The sequence below is a fragment of the Dryobates pubescens genome, chromosome 13 (assembly GCF_014839835.1).
Source record: "Dryobates pubescens isolate bDryPub1 chromosome 13, bDryPub1.pri, whole genome shotgun sequence".
Taxonomy (NCBI): Eukaryota; Metazoa; Chordata; class Aves; order Piciformes; family Picidae; genus Dryobates; species Dryobates pubescens.
This window is the reverse complement of record NC_071624.1, coordinates 30,527,327-30,554,378: the sequence shown is the minus strand read 5'-3', so window position 1 is coordinate 30,554,378 and position 27,052 is coordinate 30,527,327. Positions and strand designations below refer to the sequence as shown.

Here is a 27,052-nt window from a genome sequence, read left to right as displayed (position 1 = left end):
AATTCTGACTTGGTTGTTAAAACTCCCACCAGTAAAAGGTCTGGGCCCAGCTTTGAGCCGTGCACCATTTGTGACCAGCAGCTAATAGTGATGGTGGCTTCCAACAGCAGCTGCCAACTTGCTTGTCACTCTTCTGGCACCTTGCCTGGGAAGGAAAAAGAGGATGAGCTCTAGGAGAAATGTGTGGGAATGCCAGCCTATGGACACTACAGGAAGGCTGTGGAGAGCAGAAGCTGTCTCTCCCCTTTACTGTATTGCTGAGAGCCTTGTGCTGCTCTGAGCTCTTTCTGCTCCTGGAGAGAGCTTCAAGGCTCTTCCATCAGGGCTTATCCCCCTGCTTTAAAAATGCATCACTACTGAGCACATAACCCATGGCATGTCACCAAACTGCTGCTACCTCCCCCAGTCCAGAGCAGGAGGCTGCAAAGAGGCAGAGCTTAAGCCCTTGTGTGTAGGTACAGATAGCAATATCCAAGCTACTGAGTGAAGCACCCTTCCTAGCCCAACTTGTCACCTTTCAAACTGGATTTGCTCTGATTTCCACCTTGAAAAATATGGAGTCAAAGGATGGTTTAAGATTTGGTATTAATAGAAAGATTTGGTTGAACACCAAGTATGAGTCTCAGTTACAGATCTGGTGCAGATTCTCACCAGCTTGTTGCCCTGGATGAGACACTGAACATATCCATGACTCCAGTGCTCCATCACTGCAATGAGGATAGAGATGCCTCACACTGCTGGTGTGGAGGTGAGCAGGCTGATGCCTGTAGAGGGCTGTGAAGGTGAAGAAACAGGCTGTGAAAATATACAAAGGCACATATTTCATCACTTATTACCCCATGCTGTGATCATAGTGAACTTCAGGGTAGTGCTCACTTCCAGTAATGGGTCAGCTTCCCTCAGGCTGGCTGTGTTAGGGAAAAGTGAAGGGAATACCTTCTCTGAGACCTGAAGCCATCTAGACATGCCAAGCTGTGTTGACGGACTGTCCCAGAGAGTTGACATTTCATTATATTGTGAAGCAGAACTTGGCCAGAGACAGAGGTCCATATTTTCCTTCCATTTTCCCCAAACCCAGCTGAAAGCAGCCAATGCCACCACCTGTGAGATGAGGCTCACAGTACTGCAGGTACAAAGACAGAAAGGTTTGTGTAGAGATGCCATCGCTGAGCTAATATTCACCCAAAGAGATTTCTCCCTGGTTTTGCTCCAGACACATAAATCTTCATAATGAGGGTAAGACAGATGTCCTCTCAGAGCAGCAAATGTAAGCAGCAATAGTAACATGAGCATTGACCCAACTCACCCCATCCCACTACCCTCCTCTTGCTGTCGTTGCGCTCTGTGTTTTCCTGCCTGTCTTGGGCTTCTCTCTACCACTGCTGTGCTTTATTCTCAGGATTTGGGCATCTGGTGACTCAGTGCAGCAGAGAAAAGCCAGTGATAAGGCTGTGAACTCCTGTGCCCTTTCCACTTCCATCTCCTAACAGCTCTTGAGCTGTTCTTCTTACCAGATGGCCATAAAAAGTTCTCTCCTGCTCAGATGATACCTGGAAGACAGCACTTGCCATGGGAGTCGAGTAGCTACAAACAGGGGTGGTTACGCTCACGGCAGGCTGCCAGCCAGGCATTCATCAATCCATGGAGCACAGCGAAGTGCTAGCATCTGTCTGCTGGTTAATAAATGAGGGAAGATAAGTTTTGGAGGTACATTACCCTTGCTTCAAAGAAAAGGTGTCTTTGTTGGCTCATAACCAGTAGGATAGTTTTCACTTCCCCTCCCCCAACCACTTAATATCTTCGCAAACCAAGGCTGAACTGAAATTATCTTTGGCAAACATTCAGTTTTCTTCTGTGGGTTCTCTGCTGCCCACTCACCTCAGTGAAACGATGACAAAGAGCTCAGCAGAGAAGGACACCAGAAAAAGGCTTGTTAGCAGTTGATTTATACGTTGGTCCTGGTTCCAATGACAGTGTTTACATTTCTGTGTTAGACTCAGAATTATGGAAGTTATAAGACTCTCTCTAATAATCCTAAAATGACTTAATTTTAACTCAAGCCTGCCTTCATGTTATGCATGCCTTTATGTTATGCATGCCTTTATGTTTTGCATGCCTTTAACCCCTGCTTGTACTCCTCGGAGACTCTTCAGCCCTCGAATGCATTTTGCAGAGGTTTAATGAAACTTGCAAAGTCTTGTTCAAACTGAAATGTGAATTATGGATCATTTCTAACTCTGAAGATGTGTGCATGTGCAGTGCTCAGGTCCACTGTGTGGGCAAAGACTAAATGGGCAACAGGGTGGACAGTGAGACTTTATCAAGTGCTCAACCGGTCCTGACATGCACTTAATGGCAAGAGATAAATAGATTCTTTTAATGCCTTAACTGTTAGGACATAGCTGACACATAGATTTATTTAGTAATCCAGGCTGATATGCTGCAGGAGTGTGGAGCAAACACATGCCCATGGCACACAGACCACTTTGGGGAGCAGATACTCACAGTGTCTTTTTGTTCCTTACCTACCTCATTGCATGGCAAAGCCGAGTTGGCAGCACCTCACTGGATCCATCATCCTGGCTACTGGCAGAGGCAGAAATGATCCAAAAATTGGTTGCACAGAAAACCTCCAACTGGAGGATGCTGAAGCCATGAGGACTAACCTGGCGTTTGCAGGGAAGGGGAATTAGGTGCTGATGAGTCTTTCTCACCTCTTGACTCTGACGGGTTGCCAAGGGCTGTCAGAGAGGGAATGGGAGAAGAACCAGGTCTGGAAAATGACCCCCCCAAAAAATCTACTTTCCTTACGACCTGAATGATAACTCCAGTCATCCAGCTAGTTGACTTGATTGGGAAACCAGCTTTTCTCCTTGTTATCCAATTATCCAGACAACCCATGTCTATCTTAAGTGGAGTCTGCTGTACATAAGCTGTCAGCCTAGATACACATTTAATTGGCAAAGATGCAAAAAGATGGCTTTGCTCTTTCACTTTCTGTCAAACTCCCACTGGGGAAAAAACAAACAAACAAACAAAGGCCTACTGACAAAATGTTGGTGGTCAGTGGCCCCTTTTGCTTGCAGAGCCTTGTTTTCAAGCAGCTACAATATTTGTATTTGCAGTATAGTTTCTTGAGTAAGTGCTGGAGCTTCACTTTTGCAGTCTCAAACCAAACAAAAACAAACCCATAAAAATAAAAGCTAGCATTGTGATTTATGAAACTGTGCTTCCAGGAGACAAATCTCCCTGACAATGTTCCACTCAGACTGGATATGCAGAAATTGCCAGCCCAGGCTAGAAATCTTTCCCTCTAAAAATACTGTAATCAGGAAATGCTCTGATTTATGTATTCCTTCCACAAGTGCATTTCTTAAGCTTTCAATTTCATTTTAGCCATTTCTAGCCAGAATAATGGAAGTTAGGTTGTAATAGAGGACCAAGCCTTTACAGTCTGAGCTACAGGATGCTTTCTGAAGGGTATCTGTGGAAGATGATTCCTGTGGCTATTCCCTGTTCCTGTGCCATGGGGGTGATCTGTGCTGAAGCTTTGTCCTTGTGCCCTCTGCCCATTCCCTCTGGGATGAGGACAGTGCCTGCAGCCATGCTGCTGATGTGGGTTCTTACATGGTTTGTGTACATCTCAGGGAGCCAAATTCGTTAGGCTTCAACTTAAGACATAGGCTGGCCTGAAGGAAAATCAGTAGATCTGTTAGCCCATCCCAGAAAGGAATTGCTAATTCCAGGACAGCATCAGTGAGCGTGAAATGGTGCAGCTCTGCATCTGCAGCACCAAGAGGCAAGATACTCTCAACCCTGAGGAGTTCATCCCATCTTCTCCACCTTCCTTTGACCTGGGTGAAGGATTTAGCTGGATGCTAATTTAGGCACAACTTCAGGCTTGGTTTCCACATGATTCACCCAATCAAGCCTCATTCTCTGTGTGTTCTCAAGTTTATTACTATAAAGCACACAGCACACTGGCAGAAGTGGAGATTTCTTCTTCAGAAATCTAACACAACAGGCAGGTCTCCAAGGGAGAATTGTCAACATATAAAACAAGTAAGGATTCATCACTTCTCAGGTGATTTTGTCAGGATAGACAACACTGCAAACTTCCCTCAGTGATAAACGTGCTGCTGCCAGTGTCAAACCCCTGGCTTGTCTGCCAGAAGAGCTGCAGGATAGGGCTTACTGTGTATGTGCAGTGTGTGATGACAGTCCATGCGCCTCTGCTGTGCCTTCTCTGTTACAGTTTGGTTGGCTGCTTGAATGCTGTACTTACATCTAACTTGTTTTGGCAGAGCATACTCCAGCCCACATTGCTGCAGTGGCTTACAGGTGGTGGATCAGCTTTGTGGACATACAAGAGTAGAATTGATTTTTTGTGGGCATATATCCTTTTGGGTTAGTTCATTATGAAATCCAGTGCCCTGTGATGACTCAGTTTGCACAGCACTTTACAGAGCAAAATAACTTTTTTCTCTGTCTACCCTACCTCAAGATTTCATACAAACTTGTAGTAAGAGCCTCTATTAAACATTGCAGAGCAGCCCCCAAATTTGGCATCTCAGAACCAGCACTGCAGGTCTGGGCAGGGAAGGGTCTGAAGCAAGGTGCTTAAAGCACCTTTATCGAGTCCAACCATTAACCCAACACTGCCAGGTCACCACTAAACCATGTCACTCAGCACCACCTCTACATAACTTGGAAACCCTTTCAGAGGTAGTGATTCCACCATTGCCCTGGGCAGCCTGCTTCAGGCCTTGACAACCCAATTTTCTTCCAAAATTCCTGCAAAACTCTGAGCCTGTCAACGGCCACCTGCAGAAATCCAGTGGCACAGAGGTGAGGTGCGAATGCCCTGCACCTGGCCCTCACAACAAACCATCTGGATTCCTTCCAGATTTCATAATGTGATGAAGGAAGCTTGTATGCTGAAGCAAACTCTTTAACCTGATTAATGGGATGTAAGTAAGTGGAGCTAATTAGACGTGCTGTAGGGAATAGCCTGTTAGAAACCTGGGATCGGTGCTCAGGGCAGTTGGGATCCTAGTCCCCAGACAAAGTTGTGTGGTTGCACCAGCCTGAGCATAAGTCAGTTCCTGACACCTCTGAGCCTTGCAGGGGGACATTTTTTGAATCTTTGTATGAAATTTGTGGTTGGAGGAGGGAAGTCACTCACTTTCTGGCTTGCCTAGCTAAGGTGGAAGTGTGCATCTCTGCCAGAAGAGGAGAGGGAGCCGCTGCCTCTGATCCCTGCAAGGAGCATCCTTCCTGGGTTTCTTCCAAAAGAGAAAGTGTCTGTGGTCACAAGCTATGATTAGAGAGGAGCAGCCACCTGCACATAGATGGACCTGTACATTTAGTTTGAGGAATAGGATTAGCCCTGTAGAGAGTCAAAATTTCATCCCTTCTTTCTTCCTTCCTTTCTTCCTCCCTCCCTCTCTCCTTTCCTTCTTTCATTCCTTCCTCTTCTTTTCGGTTCTTCCAAGACAATTATTCCCTTCCTTCTCCTCAGTTGGTCTTCATCCCAAGTGGGACATGGGATACAGGAACTCAGGAACATGGAACAATTGATTTTCCTTCCAAAGAGCATTTCTGCTAAGAGATTTCTGCATGGGTTCAATGGGAAATCAGCCTGGGCAGCAAACACACTTGGCTATCAAATAACATTGATGCTAAAAGCAGCCTTTGAACTCTCAGAATATTCATCCCAGGGTCAGAGATTAAATTACCCTCTCAAATAAATCCAAGAGCTCAATGCAGTTCTTCCTACAAAAGGTTTATTTGCATGAGCCTTGTTCAAAAGAGAGGATTCAGGGCTCTTGAGGAGCCACCGTTTTTGAGGTGCTGGAGAAGAGCAGCAGCATTTGAAGTGCCCACATTTTGCCATGGGTTTATTGGTTGCTTCTCACATGCAACATGCAGCCATAGCACAACTGCCCCGTGCAGGACATCCGAGCACTTCAGCAGGGGTTTCTGGCTCTCTCCTCCCCAAACCGCTGCCCCTGGAGCAGCCCCATCCCACAGCCTGGCCCGGGCCAACAAGGATATTTTCATTCCCAACCATTTCCCAGGTTTCCAAATCTGCCTCACTACCAGCCCCAGGAGTTTTTAGTGGTATTTCTTCCAGGGGGAGGGAAGGTGGGGAGTGAGTGTTGATACCACAGATGTTTCTGGTGTGAATTTAGATTCCTTGCTGTTTGTTTCTGAAGGGACCATAGTGCCCTGAGACAGCTTTGACTTTCTGCCTTTTGGTAACAAGTTGATCAACTGCATTTCCTTATTATCAGTTGTGGTGTGGGGAGATTCCTTTTTTTCCCCCTTTCTCTTCTTCTTAAACCAAGGCAATTTGAGTTAATATTTTTTTTTTTTAAGAGCTCTTTTATTTTTGATACAGACACAGCCGGTGAAGTAGCAGTAAAAAACATCACCCCAAAGAGGCACATGGCTTTGAAATGTTTTGGTATGTAACACAACTGTATTGCTATCAGGTCTTAACTTTTGCACAAAGAATATTTCTCCTTGCTCTTAAAATCTAGGCAACCCCCACCCTCCACCCCCCCCCCCGTCAGCTTACATCCTTAAGGTGGTCACAGGGGAACAAAACAGCAGCAAAAAAAACACCAAGCCCCACAACTATCTAAGTGTCTCAAATCACCTCACAAATGACATTGTTCTCTTTCTCTCCTTAAAGGAACAAGAGTTGCTTTGATTTTTATTTTATATATATACTTTTTTTTTTTTTTTTAAGTCAAATTTAGGATTCTGCTGTTCAGAGCAGAGAGGTCACAAGGCCCTAATGTATTTAGCATTGACTGCCCTCTCTTGTAGTGCGTCTATTAGTCAGTAATTTGATTTGTACCTATTCATTTGCAGTCCCTGCAGGAGCTCTGAGCTGGCCCCAAGTATAATTGGTGCTGTCTCTATTTTTACATCATTAGATTAGCCCCGACTCCTGGCCACTTGTTGTCTGCGCTTGTCTGTCCATTTATACAACCTAATGTAACACAAAATTCATTACTGATCACATTACTTTCAACTCTGAAGCCAGCTTTGTGATAAACATTTTGTTAACCCTTTCTTGCCAGCACGCAGAGCTGGGGGATAAATGCACTTTCCCTTTGCAGGAAAATCGATACCATAATAAAACAAAGTGCAGGCACATTTCTAGATTTGTCATTCCTGCCTGAGAAAGAAGCAGGGAGCAGCAGCTAGGGGATGAGTAAATGATGTCTGCAGCCAGGCCAGCTCGCACTGCTGTATGTGAAATGAGCTCAGCAGTGTCCTTTCTGCTGGAATATAAAGAAGTGACACAAGATAGGGCCAGCACTCAATTTCAAACTTAATTTCTTGCTCATTGTTCTGCACGTGTTTGAGCTCTTCTGTGCAGGCTGTAATCAGGTTATGACATTATTGGACCTGGACATTTTTCTTCCAGTGCTTTTGTCTCCAAAGTAGTTAACAGAGAAACAATTCCCTTTCTCCTTAGAGATTTTTTTGTTGTTGTGCTGGATTTTGCTTTGCTTTGTGGGCTGGTTTTGTTGTGGGTTTGGTTTGTTTTTTTTCTCCTAATGATTAAGCAAATTAATTTTCCTACTGCAGTGCTCTGGGGTTTCACAGGAGAATGTAAAGCTCTGTTGTGTCTCGCTTGGCTTTGCTCAAATTTGACTGTTTTGCTGAGTACCTCCTAAAGCATTAAGCTTTTTGCATCTCTGAGGCTTGTGCTATTGATTTTGAGGAGAACAAGAGGAGAACCACAGTGGGCATTCAGTCAGGCCTGGTTCTGCAAAGGGCTGAGCATCCCTGCAGCTCTGTTTGCAGCATCATGCCCATGAGGTGATGCTTTGCTATTTCGAGACGTGGCTTTTGGTGCAGGCAGAAGCTGTTGGTTTTTAACAGTTTTCTAAATTCATTTTCTGTTTGTACAGCTTGGCTTGGCAATCTGTTATTTTGGGTTTTCTAAATATTTAGAAATATTTCTCAGTGTTTATTAAATCTTCCCTTTAAAAGTCCAAGGTCCAAAGCCTGCCCCACACCATGCAGTCCCACGGTGAGCAGGGTGCAGGAGACTGGGAAACTGCAGGATTTTTTCCATCTCTAGTCTCTGTAATTGCCTTGTTACTCCTTTCAGGGGTCTTTGCCTTGTATTTTCATGCAGGATACAACTTATGGCAAGCATATCTTTCTCAGCAAGTATGAGAGCCCTCATCTCCCAGCATTTGAACCAGGACTGGTATTTTTACAGCTGTTTTATGAGCCAAAACTTGTTGCAGCTGCTGAGGTGGTGGCAGAATAAAGACAAGACAGTTCCTCTCCCTCTTCCCAAGCCAAGCAACCCCAGAGAGCCTTACAGAGTTTGGCTGATTTTTAGAGCAGTAACTTTAGGTGTGTGCAGCACTGCCTGGGATTTGCTCCTGGCTTGGTCTCCACTTGACACTGCTGCCGCCTTTGTGCCGCCTTGCTCTCTACTCCAGCTTTGCCATCTGAGCCCTGGAGAGGCCAACATGCCCTGAAATTCCTGTACAGCCTTACATGACTCCCATGAGGCTCATGTTCAGGATGAGGCACAGGGCATGCCATGTTTTCAGTGGTGGAGGACATGTGGCCAGCCAGAGATTGTGCCACCACCACATTCCCACTTCAGCATCTCACTGTTGGGGATTGCACAGCTGACGCTGCTCCCATTTCTGCCCATTGCAGACCTCCTGCATGTCTTGCAAAAGGAAGTTGGAACCTTTATTAACCTTAAAACAACCTGTGGCAAATTTGCTGACTGCCCTTGCTGCCCATGCAGAGAATTAGCATCACACTGATGCTGAGGGCATCTACTGCTCCCCAGATTGTGAAAGGATGATGGCCCAAGTCAAAGAGTTGGAAAGGAGCTTTAAGGCAGGCTTGATGGGGTTCTGAGCAACCAAACTAGGTAGGGATGTCCCTGCTTACTGCAGGGGTGGTTGGGACTAGATGACCTTTAGAGGTTGCTTCCATGATTCTGTGATTCTTTGATCCTCAAGTCCAACTACGAGGTCATTGCACAGCTCCCAGACCATGTATTGCCCTCACCAGGGGAGAAGGAAGAGCAGGCTGTAGAATGGAAACACATTTATGCAGCTGAACTGTTAAATGAACACTTCTTGTTAGAGAAATATAACAAAGTATGAGTCACCAAACAGCAAAGAGGCATTAACACAGCAAAACTCCAGCAACAGCTGAAAGGTCTGAAGCTAAAACAATTAAAATGTTCCAGGGTGAGCCAAGCCTCTGGCCCTTTCAGTCAATTCAGCCACAGAGGTCCCTTTTCCACTATAGGGTATGCTCCTCATGCTTTGCCATCATAAGGCACAAGTTGCTTGATGGACTCCCTAAGTGCCACCTCCACCAGCCCCATGGGCTTTCTCCCACCCATTCAGATGCCATATCATTTCCTATCATCACAGTGTGGTCTGCAGCCCTGCCATCGCCTCTCATCACCCCTACCCATGTCTCTAACAGACTACCAGGCAAAGAGTAGCCTGATTTTTCCGACAATCTAACCTTGCTATCCATAGGGGAGGCTGAGAACTTCCAGGCTTGGAGCTGTATCCTTGCCTACCAGTGATTTTGTTCACTATCTGATGCTCATAGTGAGTCTGGTGGAGATGGTCTGGCAGAAAGCAGGATGAGGGGAAAGAGGGAAAGGGTAAAAGGAGGAGAAAAAAGGGATTTTTTTGACTGAAGGAGGAACAGTAGGGAGGGAGACTGCCTGGAACACATCCCATGGGACCAGGTCTGGTGGCTGCCCCAGGAGAAATCTGTGTTGTGGCCAGATCCCTGTCAATGCTGGGAACAGTTAGTTCTCCATGAGGTATATATGGCCATTTGTGGTATGAAAAGATTAACTTTCCTTCCATTCCTAGCCTGCTGTCTCCCCACCATGGATAATACATAAAACAGTAGACTTTTATTCATTAACATTTATGGGAAAATGTTAATATTAAACTGTAAGTGAAAAGCCCTATCTTATTGAATTCTTCTGCTGTGTTATTGGGAGCCTAATTACATTTTGCATTTAAATAAAAACCAGATGACGTTCAGGATGGTCAGGCAAGCATTCTGTAAGTGAGAATTTATCTTGTGATCTGGGTAAACAATGTCTCATCATTTAACAGTTATTATAAATGATGGGGTTTTAAGCACTTTGCTGGGAGTTCATATTGGCTCCACGCTGGTTGCACTAAGGGAGAGAGAATTTCAGTGACATCTTCCAGGCATCCGGTGAGGAGGAATCATATCCTGAGCTCACTTCTCAAGCTGCAAGCAGTTTTCATCCTCCTCTGGTTGTTATTGCTCAATATCGTGTGCACAAGAGGCTGACAAAGAGAAAAATGAGTAAGAGAAATGACAAATGGGTTGGAAGTGTTTGGCAAGTGGAGAATCATAGAAGGGTAGGGGTTGGAAGGGACCTCCAGACATCATCTTCTCCAGCTCACAGCAGGTTGCCCAGGGTCACAATGTGCAGGCAGGTTTGGAAAGTCTCCAGAGTAGGAGACTCCACAAGCTCTCTGGGCAGCCTGCTCCAGGGCTCCAGAACCCTCACACCAAAGAAATTTTTTCCTTTACGTTTGGGTGGAACCCCCTGGGTTCTAGTTTGGACCTGTTGCCCCTTGCCCTGTCGCTGGTCACAACTGAAAAGGGCCCAGCCCCATCCTCATGGCCTCCACCCTTTGGCTTTTAATCAGCACTGGTCAGATCCCCTCTCACGCTGCTCTTCTCCAGGCTAAACAACTCCAGGTCTCTCAGCCTCTCCTTCTCGCAGAGATGCTCCAGATCCCTCAGCACCTTTGTAGCCTCTGTTGGGTCTCTCTCCCCTTATCCCTGTTGAACTGAGGAGCCTAGAAGTGAGCATAATGGTGCAGATGCAGCCTCACCAAAGCAAAGTAGAGGGGGAGGTGAACCTCCCTTGACCTGCTGGTTACACTCTTCTTAACGCACCCCAGGAGACCTTCTTGGCCACGAGGTTCCATTGCTGGCTTATGGTGAACTTGTTGTCCACCAGGACTCCCAGGTCCTTCTCCACAGAGCTGTTTTCCAGTAGGTCAGCCCCTCACTTGTACTGGTGCAGAGGGTTATTCCTTCCCAGGTGCAGAAACCATCTACACTGCTGCCCCAGCAGAAGTGCAGGATATTCAGGACTCCTGTGGAGGTTCATGGGAGTGGCTGAAAGTTTTGAAGGTGTTTTCTTCCTGTCAAAATGGTGCTGTGTAGAAGTTGTGTTCACAGAGGATGGAAAGGATGTGGAGACAAAACACAAAGACAAAAAGATAGGCAGCTTTGTGCCACATTTCTGCTGGTGCCCTCTTAAATTATATCCCTGGTAACTCCGTGTTTGGTGATGCCTGAGCTCCTTTAGGAAAAGAGTGAAGCTTCTCAAAAATGTAAATAGCTTTTCCCCCCACTTGTGTTGTTTAGATTCTGCTTTTCATTCCTGCTGCTTCAGACAAGGCAGCAGTGCTTTTGTTGCTGCCTGGCTTGAAGTCTTTGCTCTGCACTTCTCAGATGTTAGCAAGACCCTCCAGGTTTTCTCCAGGCAGCTTCCCCACAGCCCATCCCACAGCCCAGGGAGGGTGGAATTAGTTTTCTGTGCACACAGAAATAAGTGGTAAAGGGATGCATTTTTCAAGCAGCCATTTGCTGTTGTGAAAAGACAACAGAATTTGGGAGTGCCTGATGCTGGCTGGTGGCGTGTCACCTCTGACACAACAGGAAGCCACCCACCCTATAAAATGGCTCTTCCAGGACATAAACTGTTTACTGCCTTGTTCTGTGTGAGGCATTTTATCCCTTTTTCCAAGAAGCCCCCCACAGCTCAAATACCATCTCTTTTACTTATTTCTTTATTTGGGGTATTTATTTGTTATTTCCTTGGTCAGTGACTTTCTCAGTATCTGCCCAACGCATGAACTCTGTGTTTACACCAAAAGCTGATGGTGTTGTGAAAGACAAAGGGTCAGTATCACTTCTCCAACCATTTCCAAAGATGTTTTTTTTCTGGGAAGCCTTCAGGCAGGAAGGTGTCAGCAGAGTCAGCAGCCAGGACCTGGTCTGCTCCAGCTCGGTGGCACAGTGTGAGAGCGAGGAGCCATGGGTGGATGTGGGTGGTGAGCAAAAGCAGCACCCTGGTTGAGGTGAGTGGGATGGAAATGGTGGTGATTCCCTAACTAGATACAGAGAACACCATGCTGGGGTACCCAGTACCATGCAGTGTGCTGAGGGATGCTGGAGTGTATTGCTGTGCTGGTTTTCTCCTAAGGCAGAGCACAGCATTCCCATGGACAGCATCTCCCACCTATTCCCACAGACCACTCTGAGCAGCTCTTCCCACTGGGCACTCTGTCGCTGAGGCCAGGCTGTCAGGTGGAAATGATGTTTGGAGGCATTCATCAGAAGACAAATTAACCTAGCAGCCTTCCTCCCTCATCTGCAGTGGGGAAGTGAACTGTGCAGGGACAAGTCTCTAACCTGGAATCTGGGTGTGATTTTTTTTCTCTTCACTCAGGGCTTTAGGTTGTGTCATGCCAGGATTGTGTTATCTCTTTGGTTTAGCTTTTGGAAACGTGACTGGGCACCCATTGAAATGGGAGCAAAAAGTCTGCAGAGGTGAAGGGCAAGTAGTTCTCTTGACTTCCCTGCCAGATGCCCATGTACAAGGCAGGGTCTGCACAGCTTGAGATGATTTAAATTGCCTTTGATGTGGGCTGTGGCCAGAGGAATGCCTTGGTTTGCCATTAGGTCTTTTAGATTTCACACAAGGGTTCTCCTCCTCCACACACTCATCCACAGGCTCATTCACACTTTTGACAGGGCTTGTGAGAGTGCAACTAAAAAGGCAGAGTGTGTTAGGATCAATACTGGGAACAGTTCTTGAAAACAGGAATTTTAAAAGTGAAAACATCCAATTTCCTTCTCTCAGCTGCCTTCTGGCTTCACAAGAACGAGCGTAAGCGGCTGCATGGAACAGCTCCACAAACAAAGGGCCAAATTAGGCTTCAGATGTCAGGTTTTTATCAAGGCTCTTTCGTATTTAACATCAGAATTTGGAGCTGTATAAATAAGAGAGAGTGGATTAAGAGCCTCAAGCAATCCTGCAAGAGAGCGAGCCCACAAGGTTGGCCTGTTGTTTTTCCAGGCTGGGTTAATACTCAATCTAGGTAGAGATGTGATTTTAAGGGTACTACTGCAAGCTCTGAGTGCTTCGTAAAATTAGGTCTGTGTTCAGAAAATTGGTCTGCTTGAAGCAGTGATGGCAGCGTAATCTTTACAATAACTGGCTAAATAGACCAACTAGGTCATGTTTGGAGCCAGGATTATTTGGATGGATTTGGACTTTCTCAGCAACACTCAAAACTAGTGCTGGGGAAATGAAAAGGAGGAGACCTCTGCTCTTTAGATCTCCACCTGAGCTTTTCCAACTCCAGAGCCTTGAACTGTTTAGAGGAGCAGACAAGGCTGAGTCCACGGTGACATCATTTCGTCAACGAAACTCTTCTGATTTGGACCAGCTGAGCATCTGCTCCCCTCAAACTTTTAACTTCTCCTTTGAATCCAACCCAAATTCCAGTCCAGCTTCCTCCTCAGCATCAATCTGCACTGGGGAGACAGCCCAGAGCCTCTCAGTAGCTTTCCTGACTGGCCCAAAAGGCCACTTCGTGTCAGAAGTACTAGAAGCTGTGCCAGAATTGCTTTGCTTTGTAACATTATCCTTCTAAAATGAACTCAGCAATACGTTTGTGTCAGAAGCACACAAGGCACACATGCGAGAGGCACTCAGATGCACGCTCCAAGCACAGGGGTTGTCCTCCTCTGGGGCTGCCTTGTCTTCCCAACTGAGGGTTATTAAGGAGGCCAAGTAACAGAGGCAGCATCACAGGAGGAGAAAAAAAGATAGGTCTTAGACATGAAAGAAGCTGCTGAAGTTTGGAGGGTGAGGCGTGGCTGAAATCCCCTGTTCAGCGTATCAGTAAGAGGTAATCACTGGGTTCATGGGTTTGACCTTCAGGCAGCTTTTCCCTACTCAGTTTTTTTTCTGAGACTGTTCAGCCAAGCCCAGGAAAGAAGGAGGGACCCCTAGCACTCCTGATTGTCACCTTCTGCATTGCTGCAGCTGCCTGTGAGACAGAAACCCCCAACCCCTCCAGTGGCTCCAGCTCTGGCAGGTAGGGAGATGCTTAGATCCAGACATTGGCTCCAGACCTTCTCTGGATAGAAGCGTGGTGGTTTCAGGATTAGGAGCATCACCTCCAAAACATCTGAGCAAGATCTGGAGTCTGGAGGGTGTAAGACACGGAGCTGGTAGGTGTCATGAAGGCACAGATTACACTGAAGTCGTCTTTTCCTTTGTGGAGTGAGAGGCTGACGGAGGGGTCACTGTTGAGCAATCCAAGGCACTCCCATAACCCTGGGAATGAGAGACCAAACCCAGGAATTTTAATACAGTGTTTTCTCTGCAAATGCTTTTGCTGTGATATACACAGATGTGCTGCTTGCGTAACTGAAGATACAAGATAATTCTGCCTAAATACATTAAAAAAACCCCCACCAACCCTTGTACACAGATGGGTTTGCACAGGAAAAGCATGTAGAACGTGTAAGGTATGTTACAGGATTTACTGGAGCAGCACATTGAAACTTTCAAGATGGGGGTGGGAGGGAATTCCTTTATTCTCAGGCAACCATATCTGCATACCCATTTGAAAAACTCTCAGAGAAACCTTGCAGAAGGACTTCCATAAAGTGGATGGGCTACAGAAAGGTCTTTTTCTATAAGCATTTGACTTTTCCAGCTTTGAAAATCTCACATGCTGCCTAAAAGCAGTAACTCCTCCTTCTGCAGTGCCATTTACGTAGGAAAACATCCTAAAACTCTTGGGGGGGGGGAGGGGGGGGGGGGGGGGGGGATAAAAAAATAGAGAGCTCTAGGAAACTTGAGATTATTTTTTAAAAGCACTGCAGTCACTGTGAAAGTGCCTATCGTGAAGAATAGTCTCCCTCTAAATGCTGCTCCTTTATCTAGTGCACTTTTAACCTTCCATAAAATGCTCAGAGTCAAGTCTGGCAAGATGCCAAAGTCTTGGGTCTCCTGCTCCAGAGGCTGGAGTCATCTGGAGCTTTTTGGGTTCTCTTTTTAAAACCCAAAAGCTGTTGGCCTTTTTTTTTTTTCTTTCTCTTTGGGTAGACAATATTCTTCAGATGTTCGTGCATGAAAATGTTTTGTCCATATCTCAACAATCTCTTCGTGCCTGAGGTAAACCCAGACATTTATGTAAGTTCAGATGTCCTCCCCGTTTCGTAAGTGTGAGTTGTTTGGCATCTTCGTGCTGAAATAAGGCACTAGAAATGAAATCTGCGGTCTCAGTGGGGCTCTGATGTTCAGAAGGTTCAGTCTTCACTCCCTTGCTTCCCCCCTGCCTCCTGTACCTCCTCATCTCCTTGCTATATCCTGCCACCTTCTTTCCGAGGTGCCAGGTTTCATCTCCAAGTGCATGGCACTAGGGAACTCTGTGTGGATTCAGCGCTGGAGCTGCTGTAAGGGAGTTTGACAGGAACTAATATTTTACATAGGCCACTGAATCCTGATTCCAGAGAGGTTGCTCAGGCAGCATTTCCCACTCTTCTTTACTTTGCAAATTTAATGTAGGTGCTTTTGTGGTGCCTCAACTTCTTTCAGGTTGCAGCAGGATGAAATGGTTCTAATACAGGAAGTGATTTTCAGTGTTCAGGTGCCATAGTGTTGCGTTGCTCCTTTTGAATGGAGTCTAAAATGACTGTTCTCACACTGCTGGCTTAACAAGAAAAGGGAAAAGAAGCATTTTTATGGGGAGGTCTGTCATGGCCACCCAAAGCATCACAGCAAACCGGTGCTCACTGCTGATGCACTGGTTGCTGGAGTGTGAGGGGAGCTGGCATGGGTTAATGTCTTCTACAGGGCATGGGGCAGAGAGCATGTTTAATTAACTTTTAAATATTATTATAGTCATACAAACTTGTCAACATTATAGCAATAGAGAGAGATGGGAAGTGACTCTCTCTCTGTTCTCCTATTTGAAAGGAGGAAAGTACAAAATAGATTTGCCCAGAAATTTCTTTTTGTCCACCTCAAATGGAAAGGAGCTTGGAAAATTCAGAGCTTTAGTGACTACTCAGTGCTTTTGTTACTCTGCAGTTCAATATTAACTGGTTTTGCTCATCTGAGTACCCAAAAGTGAAGGTTTCCCCCCCGGGATATGGTGCTCCCTCCCCCCGCAAACCCTGCCCTCACTGCCAGCAAGGCCACGGGGCTGGAGCCAGCTCCGCAGGTCCTTGTCTTGGAGCAGCCGCCAAGGGTAGTGGAGATGGATTATAATTAGAGCTCCCTCATTAGCATAATTGCATTTCATATTACAAAAATAAGAGAATACCCAAGCAAAAACCTACAGCTGCAGTAGCAGCAATGCAGTTTCCAAGGCTTTCTGGCATGGGTGGAATTTGTAACCCTACATCATCTTTCGAGCCCCTTCCTGCCTTGGGCTGCACTATGCCCATCCCAGGCAGTGTCCCCAGCTCCCATGGGGACCAGTTATGATGTTCATAGTAAGTGTTCATCCAGAAATAGAGTCAAAAGGGTCCAGCTAAGTTTGGGATGTTGTCTAAGCAGCGCAGGTTGGAGAGCTGATGTGTAAAAGTGTGGGTCAGCGTACTGGGAAGCAGAAGCCGGGCGTCGGGGGCTGGTGTGAGCTCCTCTCGGGAAGGGGGAGCATGTCCCACTCCCCTCAGCAGCAATCAGTGAAATAAAAATGTTTAACTAATCCATTCACTGGGGAGCGTTGGGTAAATTACAAACAGTTTAAGAGACCCTCAAGCCTTCCATTGTGTTACTACAAATTGCCTTTTAGTGTTGGCTCCATATAGGATCCTTTTGAATGCGAATCCAGATGGCAGAAGCTACGTAATTATTATTCATTACAGTTAATAAGTAACACTCAGAAGCCCCGGTCCAGCTCAGCAAGTCCCCTGTGATAGGCATTGTGCAAAGGTAAGGGTGGAAAAAAGTAGTCCTGGCCACAGAATGTTGTAGGATTTCAGTTAAAGACAAGAAGGTCTGAAGGGCCCTTAGGTTTGCTGCCCAGGAGCACAGACTGGGTTGTCATTCTGAGAGCTCTGTCAGCAGGGACTCTGCTCTCTTCTCCCCCAAACGAAGGAAATTATCTTTGATTTTTAAATAAGTCTCTAATTTTGGCCTTTTTAGCCGTTCATTCCAAAACTGCTTGTGGCCAGGGAGAGGGGGTTTTACGACTGCATCTTGTTTTCCCTCCCCACCACTGGAAAATGCTCATCTTGCATCCTAATTTCAGGGAGGGGGCTGAGGCCATTCCCGCGCTCACAGCCCCCTCGGTGTATGGTGGAGCCCGAACCGTTCCCTGAAACAATCGCTGTGAATGACAGAACTGAAATCGAGGAGATTCGAGCCCTGCTGGCCATTACCCCACTTCCTGCATTCCTACTTGTTAATTGTCTAATTCCTAACGAGTCTTCAGGCGTCTGATGGACTTTCTGATGCGTGCTCACGCCCGACGCTTCCTTCCCTCCCCTTCCTGGCCTCATCCCTCACCAGAGACCTTGTTCCTTTAAAAATGCCACCCTTAAAAAATCAGAAATACTCAGCCCAGCAAAAGGAAAAGGGAACTTGACATTAGTTGAGCTTGAAAGGCTTGGTGCTGTGAAAAGTGACTGACGTGTGAAAAGAGGCTACAATTAGTTCTTTCCCCGAGCACTCTCCCATTCAGTCCAGGGTCACTCCTTCAGCGAGCTGCGGCTTTGAGGGTAATGTGTTGTGACAGTTTGAGATGATGAAGAATAATTCTTGTATTCAGAGTTGCTGCCGCTTCCCCGCTGCCCTGACACATCAGGCTGCTGTCATTGTATCATTTATCCCGGGCTGCGCGGGAGCCTGGGCAGCCCTGGGTAGGTAAGAGGAAAGGGTCAGTTCTTCCAGCGAATGATTTGGGAGGGTGTTTTGCAACTGTGCTTAAGAGGGGAAAGCAAACAGAGAGAAAGGGGAAAAACCATTAGAAGAAATAATGCACTGGAGATGAGATTTCTTTGAGTAGACATAAAGGAGATACCACGGCTTCAAGTGGACCACTAGAGAGAGAGCACGAAGGAGAAAGGCAGCATAATTTATGAGTGTTCCGGGCAAAAGAGGGCTGTATAGATTTTCTTCAGGCATTGAATTAATGTGCCCTATAAAATGGTTTCACATTTAAGCTTGGCAGGGCTTTGTACCTTTCTAGATTTGATGGGGTCCTTTGACAGTTCCTGGAGCTTTCTGGAACTAAAGGTGCAGCTGCATCGCTGCTCCAGACCTGAGGAGCCCAGGCTGTCTCCAAAGCAGCTCCTCCTTCTCTTCCTCCTCTCCAGCTTGGCAGCAACTCAGGGAGAGCAGAGTGGCTGGGGTGGTAGCAGAGCAGGCAGGGCTATCAGGCTTTAGCATGGTGGTTGGGAATACCAGCAGAAGGAAATGTTTTGTGGGAGGCTCTGTTCTCAGTTTCTCATGCGGTGCCACAGGAAGGCTGGTGCCAGCCTGTGGGCAGGCTCGCTGGAAGCCACGCCAAGCAGAGAGCAGCCAGCATTTGCTTTGCAGCACCTTGAACACCCTTTTCTTCTCCAACCGACATCAGTGTTCCCACAGCTCCCGAACGTGCCAAATGCTGCAGGGCCATGGGACAGGGACAGCTGTCTCCAAGGTGGGCTGGGGACCTTGGCTGGCCACACTGTGCCACCTTAACCCTGCTCTTGATGGCTGCAAGAAGGATTTTTAGTGCTTCTGCCTTCAGCTTGGTGGAAAGCACGTGTGCCCTGAAAATCCCTGTTATTCTGGGACCCTGAGTGATGCCAGCGGTGCCCATTACTGTTACCATCAAAAGCACAAGCAGGGCTGTTCCCAGCTCCCCTGAAGTGACTTTCTCCTCATGGCTTCAGCAGATGTTCCTGCTCCTTCATCTTTTTTTCCTGTCTGTCTTTTTTTTCTTTCATTTGCAGGGCAGTCAGGACTTTGTGAGTCGTTTCCTCCGGGGACATGGGCAGGTTTTACTATTTACGTTTCCAGTATTAGCATTTATTTGTGTTTGTGTTTGTTTTTCACGGGCTTCTGAAAGCCTCAGGGAGCCATTTATGGGGCCAAAATAATGCAAGTGCTGGTCTTCTCACAGTATTTCATTTCCTTGATGGTGGAAATGCTACGAGAAGAGCAGGTCTCATGTTATTTTGACCCCATAAATAGCTCCCAGAGGCCCCTTTCTTCCTTCTCCCACCCACTCCTCCTCCCCCCATCCCCCCTAACCCTCCCCTCCCCCCCCCCCCCAAATCAAATATTTAGGTTTCTGCAAAGTCTGACTTCTCAACCCTGGTTATCTTGCTTCAGCAGAAGCAAATTGCAGTTATTACAAAATAGCCAGAGAGTCTATAAGGCCGAATGGGTTTTATATGATGCACAATTTGTTGGCTACTGTACAAGTTCATTAAAGTGTATCATAAGAGGTTGTTTTACTGGTACATTTAAGGAAGTTAATACATCTCGACAGTATATGCATGGGGGAATGCAGATACAATAACCCTCAGACATGCTGGGGCCAAGTCCATTCCTGGCGTAACTCCACCGAAGTAAATGCTGTGTCCTGCTCTGCCAGCGCGGTGCTGAGCCTTCGGCCAGGATGTCCTGCTCCTCACCCCATCTTTCCATGAGGGAGTCCTGCATTTTGCTTCTATTCTGCGTTTTTTCAGCAAGTGTGTTCCCAGCACAGAGGATCAGGTAATCATTAAAGTTGGGAATGACCTCCAAGATCAAGTCCAACCATCAGCCCACCACCACCAGACCCACTAAACCCTGTCCCCAAGTGCCACATCCACATGGGTTTTATAACACCTCCAGGGATGGTGACACAGAGGACATTGGTGGTCTGATCAGTTATGTGACCCATCTTATTTAGGTCTGAGAAGTATTTCACCTCTTTCCAGATATGCCACAGGCCTTGGGCTGCTCCATCCTGGACCAGTAGGAGGTCAGCACTGCCCACACTACCTGTCTGTAGGGACCTGTCTCTTCTCATACCCAACAGCCTCACTATGCCATGGTGGCTTCTTCTGCACTTGGTGGGACCCTCCAGGTCTATCAGAAATTATCTCCTGTTTTTTTACCCCATAAGAGGAAGGGCGTCCAACACCATGGAGCCATTCCCAGTCTAGTCTGAGCCTTCCCATGGGAACAGCATCCGTGTTCCTGTGTCTGTTGGAAGGTCTGGGAGGAGGGAAGATAAGTTTGAACTCATCTTTTGGTGATTTTTAATTATATTTTTTTTATTAACAAAACATCTGGGGAAGAAAATGGGTTAATTTAGGGGAACATAGGAAGATGTACTGGCTGTGCTCCTAGGGGTCATACGTGCAGCGCAGGTAGTCCCTGGTGAGCTTGTAAGGGCTAATTGCTCATCTCGTGTGACCCAGGCGTGCATGAGAGCCAGGCTGGGGCGAGGGCAAGAGCCCAATTTCCTGAGCACAGCAGTGCTTGCTGCTGCAGCAGTCAGAGGTTTTACAACACTTTCTTGGGTATCAGAATACACAGCTCGTCTGCCACGCTGTGTAATTAGTTCCAGAGCAAGCAGGTTCGCGCCGCTGCGCCGTCTGAGAGCACCCAAGATCATTTACCCAGGGGAATGTGTAGTGCTTGGGGTGTGCAGGAGCTCCCCTGGATTTTAAGTCTGATCCACTCTTCAAACCCAAAGCAAGCTCTGTGCAGACTGTAGGGCTGGAAAACATCCCCTCCAGTTCCTCTGGAGCCTTTGAATCTCTCTCTTTTGCCCCTCCTGGTTGCAAATCAAAGGGGTTTACCTACCTGGGAGCAGCAAGGAGGGAGCACTGGTGATGCCAAGCCAGAACAGGACCCCAGACTCCTCATCCAGGCCCTGTGCCCACCACTCTGCCTCCCCTATGTGTTGTCCATAGTTTTTCCTTGGCTGGCATCAGTCTCTGCAGTGCCACCCCCTGGCAGTCCCTCGCAGAGATGACAAGAGCTGCTGGCTGCAGAAATCCTGCCCCCCCCAAAAGCCACCCTACAGGTCTGAATTCCCAAAAATCCCATCCTGGCAGGGCATACTATGCCACACGAGTCACCAAAGGACAGGCAGGACATGACATGTCCAAGGACAGGCAGGAGCTCATGGGCAAGATCTTGGCCCCATGACCTGAGGGACAGAAATGGCCCTGCAGGAGCTGTGGGGCTGTGGGGAAACAACCACTCCCTCACTCTTTCCCTCTCCCTTCTTTTGCTACGGTGACTGGAAACACAACATTTGCCTGAAAATCAATTATAGCTTTAAAAGAGAGAGAGAAGCAGCCCTGTGAGGAGCTCAGCAGCCCAAGCACTGTTTGGGGAGCCCCAACCTGTCCAGTGCAGGCAGTGGCTGCCCAGCGCCCGAGAGCTCTGACGTGGGACGTTTAACCGAAGCCAGCTGTGTGTGCAGGGAGATAAAAGCCCCAAATCAGACAGGATAAGCACAGTATTAGTGTGGGATACGCCACTCATTTCTGATTTAAATTACTGTTTTCACTTCCTGAACTCATGGGAGAGTAAGGATGTGAGGAAAATGAAGAGGTTTAGACATGGACATTCCTTCCCCAAATACTGGCGAGGAGTGGTGATGAATCCAGCTGAGCTCATTAGTGTCGCTGCTTATCGGGTGACTGGTTTCCTGCTGATCTGGTTTTCATGTATCCTGGGCAGATTATCTCCATTGCAAGTTGCCTCCATGGTCAAGAACTAAACCCCTGAGCCCTCCTTTACTAGGTGTGCACTCACCTGACTGCTGTCCCCACCATGCCCAGGCACTCCAGCATACTGGAGTGAGATGCTTTTTGTTCCAGTGAAGAACTGACTTTCTGCTTTTGCTGGGCACTTTGTGTGTAGATATGTCCTTACCTCTTGAGTCCTGGTGCAGTAAAAGAGCTGTCCTGGTGTGTACAGTCATGGAGGAACAGCAATCCTAGAATTCCCTGGTTGGAAAAGACCTCAAGATCATTGAGACCAAGATGACCATAACCTAACATCCCCCTTCACACAGCTGTTAGACCATGTCCCTAAGCTCCTCATCCAAACATCTTTTAAATACCTTCAGGGATGGTGACTCCACCACTTCCCTGAGCAGCCTGTTCCAGTGCCTGATGACCCTTTCAGTGAAGAAAGTTTTCCTAATCTAGACCTCCCCTGGTGCAACCTGAGGCCATACTAAAGGTTAACTATCTCAAGATGAGACAGAGGTGCACAAACAGTGCAGTGATATTTAGCAGAGAGCAAAGTGAGCAGCGCTCTTCACACTCCTGCCTCTGAAGCTTCTTTCCATCCCCATCCAGGCAAAACTCTTGCTGCAGGGATAGGAAAAGCTTCCAACCTGCTCCCATGGTTTGCACCCTGTCTCGTACACACAACATGACAACATGCAGCAAACAAGAGGGTTTTTTTCATCCTTCCCCTTTGGCAGCAGAGGAATTCTATGATAGGAAGCCCCTACCATAGAAACACAGAATGGTTTGAGTTGGAAGGGACCTTAAAGATTGTCTGCTTCCAACCCACCTCCCACCAGATCAGGTTGCTCAAAGCCTCATCCAGCCTGGTTTTAAACACTTCCAGGGATGAAGCATCCAAAACTTCTCTGGACTACCTATTCCAGTGTCTCACCACTCTCACAGTAATTAACTTCTTCCTGATGTCCAATCTAAATCTACTCAGCTCTAATTTGAAGCTGTTGCCCCTCGTCCTTTCCCCATCTCATCCCTTGCAGCTGATGGAAGTTGCACTCGGGGCCACACGTCACAACTCACCAGAACATTTCTTGTAGCCTGTCACCATGTGTCTGGGGGAGGATTCCTGTGCTGGATGTGGGGCTCTGCCTAATCTCTCTGCTGCGTGTCACCGCTGAGTGCTGGCCAGGGCGATGCTGCCCGGCGACGCTGCCGCACGCTGCCACCCAGGCAACTGTTGGGTTCAAGTGGCTCAGAGAGGCCACAGTCAGAAATGATGCTCTGTGCACACAAAAATCCTCCTGGTTGAGATTAAGGAGCAGTAAAGGCTCTGAGAGGTCAGTGAGGGGAGATGTCTGGATGTGTGTGACTGGGAGAGGGAGAGGCACAGGCAGGCCTGCTTGCTCTTTTTGCTCTGAGGCACAGCTCAGGCACGTAGGAAAGGGGATATTTTTCCTTTTGGCTTGAAAAAGTAGAGTTATTTATGTTCATTTGTGCAGGATAAAGGGTTGTGGAAAGTCCCTGGCGTTCCCAAGGTGGAGAACAGCAGTGGATATGTCATGCTGGTACAGACCACCAGTAACCAGTATTGCTGACACTCCCCCACCATCCTAGCACCACTGCTGTGGAGGAAAGATGTTTCATCACCTAACTGTACCCTTTGCACCCTGCTCAGTTCAGCCTTGAGCATCTCCTCTATCTAGTCCTGACACATCCTGAACCAGTGGCCTTCTCCCCAGGCAAGAGCCACTCTGCTGGGCAGGGTATAACATCTCCATCCAGCTCTGCTTCAGCTCAGCTGAGCTGGGAGCCTGGCAGGGAAGTAGACCCAGGAGCTGGGAGGCCTCTGGGGTGATCCATCAAATCACCCTGAAAAAGATGGATGGCAAGCTAATGTTAAAGCAGTGGTGCAATGAGATTTGTCAATAAAGTGACTGTCTAATGGCACTTGGGGTTTCTCTCAGACACTAACCAGGACCTGTTCTCTCTTCCCATTGCAGAGCTTCAGCGAGAGGGAAGCATAGAGACGCTCAGTAACAGCTCGGGCTCCACCAGCGGCAGCATCCCGCGCAACTTCGACGGCTACCGATCGCCCCTCCCGACTAACGAGAACCAGCCCCTCAGCCTTTTCCCCACAGGATTCCCTTAAACTAGCTGAACAGCCAAGAGGAGATCCAGACAGGGTAACAAGCCACCTCTCCACCTAAGCAATCCCAACGTGTCCATCACCTGCCAGTCGGCCGCCGCGCTGGATGCTTCTCCTTACCCTGATGATAACCATCGACAACTCTTCAACCTTCCTGAACCGTGCTCACGAAACCTTGACTCTGTGTTCCCGTGCAATACGAACAGACTCCCTCTTCAATCCCAATAGCTCTGCAGCTTCTTCTTTTGGTTTTTTTTATTTTGCAGCGTTCAGGAAGAGGTTTGGTGGAGGAGAAATACTTCAAAGCCATTTCTGGTCAAGCACATGGGTTGCACAACCGATCGCTGCTTTTTTGGCATCGAGAGGTGCAAGGAAGCTCCGTAACTCAGAGGAGCTCTCGCCGTCTGCAAAAGTGCCGAGCATTAAGGAATGAACTGGAGAAAGTGGAAACTGGAGAACTTTCTGTGGACAGGGTCAATAATGCTATTCCTTCCTCATTGCATCTCCTTGCTGCCCTCCTTTCCCTCCCCTGATACTCATCAATGCCAGGAGTATTACAAATGGAAATGTTTCCTTTTGTTCTTTGGAAGAATTCTCTCTATCGCTCCGGTTTTCTTCTAGCCGTGTATTTTAGAAATGTACTTAATTGACTAACTGCAGTCACAAATTTCTCATATTTGGTTATAAAAAGTTGCTCATTGGAACTCAGATATCTGTCCAGAAATGCATGTGTCATTGAATAAATCTAAGTTAAACAAGAAACTGCTTAAATGGCAATGTGGATGGAGTGTTACTGGGCTGGCTGTGGGCTTCGTGTATCTTCCTGGACCAGACTGTGTGCATACTTGCTAACTTGAGGGCTTTAATTAAAGCCATCAGTGGATGTTGTGCAGCCAGTCTAGCTTGCTCCCTGCTTTCTGTTCCCTCTCTGCAAGGACTGTTAAAAACAAGAGACAGAGGTGGTGTGACTTGTGGTGTGACTTGCACCCGCTTAGCACCACTGCAAGTCAACACCCGTTCAGGTGTCTGAGTTTCTCATGTTGGTTGGGGCCCTGCTTCTTCACCCACTGAGTTTGATGGGACAAGGACCACTGGAAGCAGAGGCACCCACCTCCATCTCTTGTGTTTCAGGTTCACACCTAAGAGGCTTTGCAGAACCCATATGAGAGCCTGAACCCTACCGAACGTGCACAGTCGAACCCAGCAGCGCATAACTCCGCTGATAAAAGAGTCCTGGGCTCACACAGGAACCACACAAATTCCAACATCTCAGCCAGCTTGTGTCGAGAAGCAGAGACTGAGATGGGGCTGTCAGCTTATGAAATTTCCTTCCCCACTGCTTGTTGTTTTTAATAGAAGTCCTTTGAGTCACAGCAATGAGAGGAAACTATCAAAACCCACAAATCTTTTTGCACTCTTGCAGCTTAAACAGCCCACGCTGAGTGATGCAGAACCCACCAGCCTCTTCCTCTCCCATCCCCAAACACCAAACTCACTCTTGGGCTTGATTGTTGTTGTTGTTTTTAACTCTAGTGCCACGACTCAGAAGCTTTTTTGCTTTTTTTCCCCCTCTCTCTTCAGGCTTGGAAACCACTAATAAAAAACTGTAAGGCTGCAGCAATAATTTCAGTTTCTTGCTTGGTTTTCAGTTCAGTCCTTTCTCAAGAGAAAGAAAAAAACACACAACAACAAGCCTCCTTGGAATGAAATCAGAGGAGAGTTCGCCTGTAAGTAAGTACTCACAGCTCGGTCCCGCTGGCTATGTGTGCCATAATGCTGTTCCTTTTATGGCTGCAAAATAATGGCTTGAAGTAAGGGGCTATAGGGCTGGCACTGGGGATAAATGGGACCGTGGGGTTAAGTCAGTCCACACCAGTAAGGATTTTTAACACAGTTCAGGCCAAGGTCAGATCCAAAAGTTCAAACAAAATCCAGATTAATACACACACAGAAGGGATTGTGTTGTCACCGTGCTGCTTGTTTCCTTCCAGGCTTTCCAAGGAGCAGCCTTAAGGGACAAAGTTCTTGCAGAAGAAAGTGGTGGAGGTGGTGAAATCCCCATCCCTGGAGGTATTTAAGAGTCATGTAGATGTGGTGCTCGAGGATGTGGTTTAGCCAGTGTTAGGCTAATGATTGGACTGAATGATCTTAAAGGTGTTTTCCAATCTAAGCAATTCTGGGATTGTGGGATTCTGTGACTTCTGCCTCCTGCCCTGGATAGCTTGGTTCTTACTGAATACACCAAGTAGGATAGCACATAACACCAAGTGGTGTCATTGGAAATGTATTTGTTGTTGGCAGGCATTAAATCGCTTTTTAGAAGCGCTGCAATACAGCCGTGTGGAAATTCCCAGTCTGCAAGAAGCTCCTTTGAATCAGGATGTTTTGTTTGAAAGAGGGGGAGAGAGAAAGAGAAAAGGAAAACAAAACAACCAACCTACAAACTGGGGCTGTAGCAAAATATTTTCAGTCTGGTTCATTGAAAAGAATGTCCTACATTCCCCACTGTTGATAGCCCTGTAGCAAAACTGTTAAGAAAGCCTAGAGCTTTTTCAAAGCAAAACAAAACAACACCAGCAAGCATTGCTGTGAGGTGGCTACTTTAACTTTAATTTGATACTTTCACAGATGACCCAGCAGAATAACCACCAAGTTCCAGCTCTTTGGTGAGCCAGGGAAAGCCAGGTGTGTTGCCATGATAACTCTGTAGGGTTTGATTCAACAGTATCTCCATAAGGGCTGATTCAGTGATAACTCCATAGGGTCCAGTTCCACAATAACTGTAGGTTATTGTGGAACTATAACTATAGATTCTGATTCAACAGTAACCCCACAGGATCTGATTCAGCAATAACTCTATAGGGTCCAATTCAACAGTAACTCTATAGAATCACAGAATTTTCAGGGTTGGAAGGGACCTCAAGGATCATCTAGTCCCAACTCCCCTGCCACTGGCAGGGACACCTCACACTACACCAAGATTCTCAGAGCCCCATCCAGCCTGGCCTTAAAGGCCTCCAGGGATGAGGCTTCTACCACCTCCCTGGGCAACCTGTGCCAGTGTCTCACCACCCTCATGGGGAAGAACTTCTTCAT

At 47.2% G+C, this 27,052-nt stretch overlaps 1 protein-coding gene across 9 annotated transcripts in view; it reads left to right on the top strand.

Annotated features, from left to right (window-relative positions):
• Positions 1-24,207, top strand: part of BCAS3 (BCAS3 microtubule associated cell migration factor) — a 375,413-nt gene extending 351,206 nt beyond the window's left edge. For 5 of the 9 annotated variants that reach the window (XM_009902820.2, XM_054166701.1, XM_009902812.2 and 2 more), the window contains one exon: positions 23,811-24,207. In XM_009902820.2, the coding sequence (XP_009901122.1) occupies positions 23,811-23,959 (149 nt within the window). In that variant the 3' untranslated portion in view covers positions 23,960-24,207. Of the gene's footprint in view, positions 1-6,403; positions 6,470-23,810 lie in introns of all 9 variants that reach the window. The other 4 variants (XM_054166698.1, XM_054166697.1, XM_054166700.1 and 1 more) reach the window with 3 other exon arrangements.
• Positions 24,208-27,052: the final 2,845 nt, after the last annotated feature.